The 8,851-nt window shown below is 39.9% G+C and overlaps 2 protein-coding genes across 3 annotated transcripts; one reads left to right on the top strand and one right to left on the bottom strand.

The window, feature by feature from the left end:
* Positions 1-196: 196 nt before the first annotated feature.
* On the top strand, positions 197-6,250 carry LOC146286774 (neuroglobin-like). The gene is made up of 5 exons (XM_084700409.1): positions 197-360; positions 3,036-3,143; positions 4,656-4,776; positions 5,051-5,131; positions 6,128-6,250. Exons 1-5 carry the CDS (start codon positions 197-199, stop codon positions 6,248-6,250), a joined length of 597 nt encoding a protein of 198 aa, XP_084556535.1.
* A 645-nt stretch (positions 6,251-6,895) lies between these two features.
* LOC146286775 (signal recognition particle 14 kDa protein-like) lies at positions 6,896-8,806 on the bottom strand. Of its 2 annotated transcripts, none has more exons than XM_084699477.1 (6): positions 8,641-8,806; positions 8,459-8,531; positions 8,157-8,269; positions 7,984-8,016; positions 7,376-7,461; positions 6,896-7,142 (listed from the first exon to the last, which is right to left on the bottom strand). In XM_084699477.1, exons 1-6 carry the CDS (start codon positions 8,662-8,664, stop codon positions 7,022-7,024), a joined length of 450 nt encoding a protein of 149 aa, XP_084555603.1. In that variant the 5' UTR covers positions 8,665-8,806; the 3' UTR covers positions 6,896-7,021. The 2 variants fall into 2 exon arrangements, with proteins under 2 accessions (XP_084555603.1, XP_084555604.1); XM_084699478.1 differs by having other exon boundaries at positions 7,372-7,461.
* Positions 8,807-8,851: the final 45 nt, after the last annotated feature.

Consider the following 8,851-nt stretch of genomic DNA (forward strand, 5'->3'; position numbering starts at 1 on the left):
CATCGCGCAAGACTATCCTGATTGTTGGTTTGTGCGCTCTGACAACACGACGTGTAGTCGTTCCTCCGCCTATGGTCTTCATGCGCAGGTGTATGTTTTCAGAGATGAAGACTCTCACGACTCAAGTCAAAACAATTTAAAAAACATTTTTCTCTATTATTAATGTAGCTTTTTTGGTCGTTTTTCCCTCGCGGACATGGGCTGCGCAATATCAGGATTGGGTTTAGTGCCGAAGCAAGTCGGAGAAGTGAAAGAGGTTCCCATTGTACATTTAAGTGAGGAACACAGAGAGATGATAAAGGATACGTGGAGAGTCATCCAAGAAGATATTGCTAAAGTTGGAATAATAATGTTTGTCAGGTGAGTGCATTTTGTAAGTCATTTAGTGTCTAAAAGACTTGTTTAAACGCTTCTGCAGGAATCTATGCTACTACAGCATTCTCACCATGACATTGAATTAAAAATGAATTTAAAACAAACTAATGAACGTGGAAATAATAAGTCATAAAACAACCCACCTGTCTGCCGACTACTTGAGTCTTAATTATCCAAACACGTGAAATAATTGACATTTTGCTACCTTACAATCCATTTATTTTAAGCAATTGAAAACTTTGGTTTTAACAACACAGCAAATAAATACAATTGAAAAAAGTGAATACTGACTATAATTTTGAGCCATGCAGGGTAGAAACGAAGGGATGCTGAAGGGGTGCTACTCTTTGTTGGGATTGAGGTTAAGGCTCTACGTTTCCCAGAGTCCAAAAGCACTGAGCTCTCGTAAGGCTGTGGGTTTTCGGATTGGGAAGCCTGTTGCCTTTCAACATTTCAATTTCAGCTTTCTGGAAGGGCAGCATGGTATCCGCATAGATTTTCTATCAGAAAAGGTCCCTTAGTCTGTTTACAAAAATAACATCACCATAACATTACCCTACCACCACCATGCTTCACAGTAGGGATGGCCTTCTCTGACTCAGAAGGCCAAAGTCATTCTGCAAAGGCCAGGAAACAACATGGGGAATGTCCTGAAGTGGTCCAATCAGAGCTTAAACATCCATAGCATGGCTTCAACATGGCTATCCACATTTACCAAGAAACCAGAACTTGCACATACCCATGCACAAGCAGTTATATCTGTGTGTCTTCACTGAAGGATATAAGGTGTAAAACACAAAAATAGCAGGCTCGTAAGTTCCAAACACCTAATTCGTTTTCCAATTAGCATTTTTATGAAAGCCACTGAACAGTAGATAAAGAGTCCATCTTAGCCCTCCCTAACAGTCTGTCCCCCAAAAAGTCAATCTTTCTGTGGAACTGGGAACTGGACTGGGAACATCACCAAGAAATCCCCACGGATGTAAATGTAACCACATTGAAAACCCAAACACGAAGGCTGTGCTGATTGAACTATAACAGGCTGTTGATCAGAGCCCGCCGCCTTATCACTTAGGATGTTAATGGGCTAGCTGGACAGGACCTGTGGCAGAGCGATGCCTATTTTAGCATCAATGTGAAGCACCTAAAGACACTAAGCCATGTATCGCCCTGCCATATAACGGGTTGAAAGTGTGTGTGGCACAAACACAGAGGTTCATGTTTACTGATATTTCAACAAAGTACCCATGCTTTGAACGTAACACATGATACCTGCTGACAGAGATGATTCTGTTAAAATCAAAGTGTGTTGAAACCACATCTTTACAGGCAACCAAGTGTGACATCCTGTGTGATAACATTAAAAGTTTCACACAAACAACAGTAGAAGGTGTCAGTATTGAAAAAAATCCCCAGTGGTTGCATGCTTTTGTACTGTATTGGAAGACCATTTAGGGAACATTGGCTTGTTGTAGGTGTGATAAAGTAATAGTGCTGGAAAAGATGGCAACACCAACTGCTTAGTAATCTGTCTCATTTGACATAAGTAATCATTTTGTAGACAACACTATATTTACCTACAGTAGAAAGTGAAATATTTTTCATATAAATGGACTATATTTAATAATATTATTAGACTGGTGACTTTCCTCCAGAGAAGAAGAAAAAATGACAGTCTGCTTTTTTAACATCATCTTCGATCACCTTTATGCTGTGTCCAGCTGATGACAAAAAGTCATCGCGAGGTTGTTAAACCTAAGCAGAAGCTTTACGGGTCTGTTTCTATGGCAGGGGTGTTCAATCCTGGTCCTCAGGGTCCACTGTCTGGTATTTGAATCAGGTGTGCTGGAGCAGGGAAACATCTCAAACATGCAGGACAGTGGACCTTGAGGACCAGGAGTGAACACCCACGTTCTATGCTATTCACATTGTTTTGTGAATGTTCATAGCATTTATGTAGGTATCAAATCCTTTGTTCAGTCAAGCTGTCCTGTACCGTGTGTCACAAATTACAATGAAGACCGGGAGCCCAACTTCAACTTGGACAAACTATTGGGGGTGCCTGTATTTTGGGAAGATTGAATACATGAAGAACAATAATAAATCGCCTCATCGTCCTCTGAACATTTCCCTCATCTATTCCTATGACTGGCCAACCACATTTGCACTAGGTGTTAACTAGGCAAGAAAGTATTGTCATTGTTTGGCATGACCTTTGTCGTATGCACTATCAGTTGCAGTTGGAGAGCAATTAATGACCTCCTGGTGAGAAAGAGATATATCTGACCAAATTAAACAGAAAAATCCTCAACAAAGGATTGTGATATTCTGCAGTTTAGTCCCTAACAATGCTACAGATTCTAATCACAAATCCATATTTATGACATGAAGACTAAAATATAGTCCAAAATAATTTTGCATTTAGTCTTTTGGAAATAGTTGTTTTTTTGGTGAAACTGATAGTCACCTTTATGTTCCTCTAAGGGAGGACTAATGCTATCTGCTGAAGTAATGTTTTGTGAACCAGACCAAAAATATGCACATAAAAGGGCGTTGTTTTCCACGGAGGGAAAGAAATGTCATATTACAGTTAACATGTTTGTGAATCTATTAAACTCGACCTCGAGAGCTCATGAAGTGTCCTGTTTCCTTGGCAACAGGTTGTTTGAGACTCATCCTGAATGCAAAGACGTTTTCTTCCTGTTCCGAGACGTGGAGGACCTGGAGAGGCTGAGGACCAGCAAGGAGCTGCGAGCTCATGGCCTACGGTCAGTAACACTCGTCACATCCACGTAACTCTTTCTCTCGTCCGGCCTCTGCCACTCCTGCCTGTCTCACCCTTCACAACCACCCTCGTCTGTCCTCAGATGAGCACCTAGCACATCTCTGCACCTCGTAGAGTCGTGAGCACAGCCCTGCTGCAAAAACCATTTCTTTGACATCTCCTTGAGGCCACAATGACTGACTAATTCAGATTTAATAACAAAATATTGTTTTAAAGTACAGTATACAGCTGTAAAATGGCAAACCAGTTATTAGTAGAATTATTATTGAATCAATTTGGGGTAAAGAATGGTGCCAAGGGAAGTGATGCTGACATCCCTAAAACAACTGTCCTACTATCCAAAACACCCCTTCCGTTACAACAAATCAAGTGTTCCGTGATACGGGAAGTTGACAGTGGTCTATGCAGGCAGTAGCCTTAAACCATTGGTTCATGCTTGATCTCACACTGTGGACTTCCAGTGCAGTTGGTCAGTTAATACTGCCTAGTCTTGGAGATGTGTGCGTGGGCACTGGCCTAACTCCATGCTGCTTTGCCAGAAAGACGACACTTAGGCAGAATGTCTACTTCCCCCACAGAGACCCACTCCACATGGGTCTCTGAAAGGCCATAACACTAACAGATGCATCAAACGGTAGCCTGACATTGTCATACTCATAATTCTAGTCAGAATATGAGTCTGATAACTAATATGTTGTTTGTTGAAAACAAATTCTACCCGAGCGCTCTTTCGTGACGTTGTTGATTACGTTACTGTTGATCATCTGTCCATCATCGTGTAAAGCCCGCCTTGGCAATTTCATTGGTCCGCCCAGCTTCTGGTTTTATATAGTTTGTATACGAGCCCCTCCAGACCCAACTTCCCGACCAAATTTTTGTTGTGGGCGGGGCTAAATTGGTCTGGAAGCCAGGCTAATCAAACGTGTAACACAGATAGCAATAGTGTTAGCTAATTATAGATCTCTTTGTGGCCATTGAGCCAGATCTGACATGAAAGCTACACTTTGCTGTTATGAATGATTTAAAAGAAGCTGACCAATTTAGTGTAAAGTAATCTTTTTTTAAAGAAAGCCACAATGGATATCCAAGTTCTGACCAGTATAAAATGGCAATGTATTAACATATTTACAGTTACTGTTAATTAAAATAAAATGAAAAAAGTGTGTATTCAAATAGGCACAACAGTATTGAATAAAATGGAAGTATTGCATTCTTAACATGTACAGTACATTTGTCAATATTACTGGATCCTATGTCTTCGGCTACAGATCATTCTCATCCTAGTTTTGGAGCAGGTAATCTTGCTACTTTCCATGGACAAAGACCACTGTTCAGACTGTGGTCAAGTATATTTGTATAGCACTGTCAAGGATGTTATGGTACCAATCTAACCTCAAAATAAAAAATGTGTACAGTGATCGTGATCAATAGATTTGGCCCTGGTCTGCCAATGTGTGCCACTATTATATAATAAGGTTCTCTACATTTCTTGAAGGATAATGTCTTTCATTGAGAAAAGTGTGGCCAGACTTAACCAGATGGAACGACTAGACCAGCTGATCTTGGACCTGGGCAAGAGTCACTATCGCTACAATGCCCCACCCAAGTACTACTCGGTAAGGTCCACAGCCACTATAACATCTGCGCTTCCATGGCTATTGACAGATTTCCTCCAGGGTTTGTGCAACAGAGCCCCTGGCACAGGGACAAACGTTGGATTATGGTGGCTTCAAGGTTCTCCACCCCTTGTATAGCGAGGGGTAACATAATGGAAAATGCTATATTAGTCTGTGATGTTTGGCTATGAGATAATGAGTCTGAACGGCTTGCTGTTCATTGAACACTCCTAACCTTTCAGGACCCTGATAATGTCCTCTGGGTTTGTTTCAGTATGTGGGGGCCGAGTTCATAAGAGCCGTCCAGCCGATCCTGAAGGATAACTGGACCCCACAGGTGGAGGAAGCTTGGAAGGTAAACAGTGCATGGGAACACTTCACTTTCAGCAAGCAGCCATGCCTTCACTATGCACACATTTGCCAATACTGTCATTTGATTTGCGGTATCATGTGTTTGCCAAAGCTTACACAATGACTTCATTTATTTGTACAGAGATCAAAATAATTTGTTCCCAGGGCTATGACACTTATGATGCTTATATGGAGAATATGTGGTCTATTTCTGCCTTAGTCATTAAGGGGAGATCAAGTGAAGTGCAAACAAAAGAACATCTCAAACTAATTTGATCTTGCATCAAGGCCATATTACAAATTGTGAACTATTCAGAATTGCACTTGATGAATATCCATGATTCTGTTGATGCCAATGTACGAAGATTTGTCAGCGAACAACATGCAAGACACTTTAAAGATTACAGTGTCCTCTAGTGGAGATACCATATTAACACTTCCTCCACTGGTACCCCAGGTGTTATAATGATAATGTACTCTTTTCATTGTTTCAGTAATTGTATTGCTGAACACAAAGGGGCCTGAATCAATGCCCACTTTTCACATATTAATGACAGATGCAGCACAAGGCCAAATTACAAACATGACCCTTTCACAACACCAGGGCCTTAAGAGTTGAGGAAATACTTCAGTGTTTTGAATGAGCTATTAAAATATTTGTAGTGCACAGGCTATTTTAAGGATTTAAGTGCATTAGAACAGCACCCCATGTTTGGCTCCCATTCAATTCTTTACAGCATATACAACAATGGCTATCCACTGTGAAAACAAGCCATGTACTATATGGTTGCAAACCTAATCAATATAGAGTACATTACCAGTATTGAATTGGCTAGTGAAATGAGTTAAAAAGGTGGGGGTGTACTGAACTATACTCAGCAAAAATGACCTTGGTCGTATCAATCTATGCAGTCTATATGAGTACTGTATAACGTTTTATTATGACTTTCTGATGAAAGCATGTCTTGAATACATTTGTAAACTCCCTTGGCTCTCTCAGACATTATTCCTGTACATAACCACCATCATGAAGCAAGGGTACCTAGAGGAGGAACAGAACCAGAAAAATGCCATGGGCAACACCAACCAAGAGAGACCGGAGAAGAGGCTTAACCTCATCTAGGACTGCTGAAGGTGCACTACTGTACTGTACTTGTGGATCCAATAGGGACTTGCATCTACAATATCACTTCACACGTCTTGTCAGAATAGTTGATGAAACATGCACTACAATGCAGTGGCCAGTACAATACATGTGTCCAGTTACATGTATACATGTTTTGTATGTTGTCTTTTTGTACCCATCTTATGCTTCTGGAATTGTAATGAACAAGAACAGCTTGTGTTAGATTATGTACTATTTAGGTTTAGGCTTATTTGTACTTATATGGGCAAATGTCATTAATCTGTCAGTTATGCATGGTTGTTTTTTTTATATATTTAAAATGTTAAATCCTACTGTAAAATGATGGACAATGTACAATTGTGTACATAGTTGTCCTAATTATTTTCAGTGAATTATAATCATTGAACATTACTGTAATCCGATTTTATCTTTATTGTGGGTGTTTATGTTCGGTTTAGTTGTTCCAAAGTACTAATAAACACAAATACATTTTCAGAGTAATTTGTATTGTGCATTGATGCATTAAAGACGATTACGTTTTACTTGCCTGCTATAATAAAAGTACTACTACTGTATACGGAACATTATTTAGATTTATTTCAAGACAACCACGAAAAGAGAGTTTAGGAATAAATTCTGCACTCCACTAAAATATTTTTTTTATTTTACAGAGCATTAAATCAAAATCAAGCATGACAAAAAGCTTGTTTACTTCAAATGCCATCCAGGTCTCTTATTTTAACTTGGAGTCCCTCCCTTAACTGTATCTTAATATAACAAGAATAGATTTATATATTTTACTGAAATGTCGTGTCTCCATTTCCCTCCAACAAATAAAGAAAGAGTTTCAAAAGGTCTTCTCCACCTTTTTGTTCTCCAAGTTGCCGTTCTGTGAGCAGAAGTTGTTTGGGTGTCAGAAGCCACTACAATAATTGTTTATATAGATTTCAGAAATTCTAAATTTCTAAATTGTCCACCTAAAAGAACCCTCTATCTGAGACACAGTCACCGAGAAAGTAGTAGGTTTTGAAGTTGATGACGAATAACATTCGTTTGACAATGCTGCTGCGGGGGCCCGAAAAGAACACTGAACTTGACAAGGCAAGTTTATTACTTACTCACTGGGCGGCCTTTGCCTTTTTGCTCTTAGCTTTTCTGTCCCTTTTCTTGAGGCCATCCAAGTGTGCCCTCAGCAGGTTAGTATAGGCCTGGAAAGAGCAGCTAATATAAATATGTACACCAACCTAAATGACTACAATTTTCGAAATCGTAAATTCATCGTTACTCAGTGTGAGGATATTAATTTATAATTTGACTCTTATTTGCGGTATGAGAAAAATGGTTGCTGCGTCATATTGTAATAGTTACAGGAAATAAGACTGCATCCTTGACGGTAAAGTAGCCTATCTAACATCTTACTACAAACAATCACACCCTACACACAGTGAGGAAATGGTATAGGTGTGCAGTGCCATACCAGTTTTAACTAGACCGAGGTCAGTGTTTCCCAAACCTGCATGTTTTAGATGTTTCCCTGCTCCAACACACCTGATTCAAATGAATGGGTCGTTATAGCTCTGCAGAAGCCTGCTTATGACCATTCATTTGAATGAGGTGTGTTGGAGCAGGGAAACATCTAAAACATGCAGGGCAGGTGTTCCCTGAGGACCAGGGTTGGGAACCACTGACCTAGGTCATTGTGGTCGAACGCATTGTTGGCCTGTACTTACCATTTGGAACTTTATTACTTCTTTGGAGCTGACCTAAACAGAAATATAAAAATCAGATGTTAGTGTGATGTAGCCTAACCTTAAAGTATGATTGGTTAAATTCCGAGTGCAGCTTTTGTTTTACATTTAAATGAACAAAGATTCTAAATGCTTTAAACGTTAGGAATTCCTACCACTGTGCTGATTTTCTTCTTTGCACTTGCTGCCCTTACAATACATTTGTTGTCACATGGCACAAATGGATCTGGCCTTCCTTTTCGAGGTTTTGGTTTTGTCCTTCCATCATCTGCAAATAATAATGATTGTATAAAGCATAAAACAAAGTAACAAACGCGCTGTTCGTTGAGTACGAGCGAAGGCCCACACCCATCCCCCGAACAGGTATTCCAATCAAATTCCTTAATTCAGGTGTGCAACCTTCAGGTTATAGGCTTTCGCATGTTAGGCTATAGTTGTTCAAAACAACGGGACTTACATTTCTTTAAAGTTATGTACACAGTTCCCGATCCTCGGCATTTGCGGAAAAGTAGCGTCAACTCCGTCAAAAACTGAAGAATTCGATAGCACAGAAAATAAGCGATAATAGGCTGACTGGACACAATATAACGTGTGGATTTCAATTAATAATTGACATGACAACACAACCACATGCCTTACCAAATCGTTGTCCACGAGAACCATGTTTACAGTTGGCTACTTAAAAACTAAGACAGCATATCCCTTAAGGTTTTGGGCAATTTATCTACACGTTCATGGTCCTCTTCCACTGTCTGTCGATTCAAAGCTGGGAAACGATCGACTTTTGCTGCCGACTTGCGTTCTACTTAATTGACCACGTCATAAATGAAATATTTGCACAATTTGAATG

The sequence above is a fragment of the Hypomesus nipponensis genome, chromosome 6, assembly GCF_054491055.1.
Source record: "Hypomesus nipponensis isolate SF chromosome 6, ASM5449105v1, whole genome shotgun sequence".
Classification (NCBI taxonomy): domain Eukaryota; kingdom Metazoa; phylum Chordata; class Actinopteri; order Osmeriformes; family Osmeridae; genus Hypomesus; species Hypomesus nipponensis.

Coding starts and splice junctions, on each gene's coding strand:
- LOC146286774 (XM_084700409.1), top strand. CDS start 197: ATGGGCTGCGCAATATCAGGATTGGGTTTAGTGCCGAAGCAAGTCGGA. Junction 3,144..4,655: donor CTGCGAGCTCATGGCCTACG/GTCAGTAACACT, acceptor CATTTCTTGAAG/GATAATGTCTTTCATTGAGA. Junction 5,132..6,127: donor AGGTGGAGGAAGCTTGGAAG/GTAAACAGTGCA, acceptor TGGCTCTCTCAG/ACATTATTCCTGTACATAAC.
- LOC146286775 (XM_084699477.1), bottom strand. CDS start 8,664: ATGGTTCTCGTGGACAACGATTTG. Junction 8,017..8,156: donor AGAAGAAAATCAGCACAGTG/GTAGGAATTCCT, acceptor ATTTCTGTTTAG/GTCAGCTCCAAAGAAGTAAT. Junction 7,462..7,983: donor AAGTAATAAAGTTCCAAATG/GTAAGTACAGGC, acceptor TGCTCTTTCCAG/GCCTATACTAACCTGCTGAG.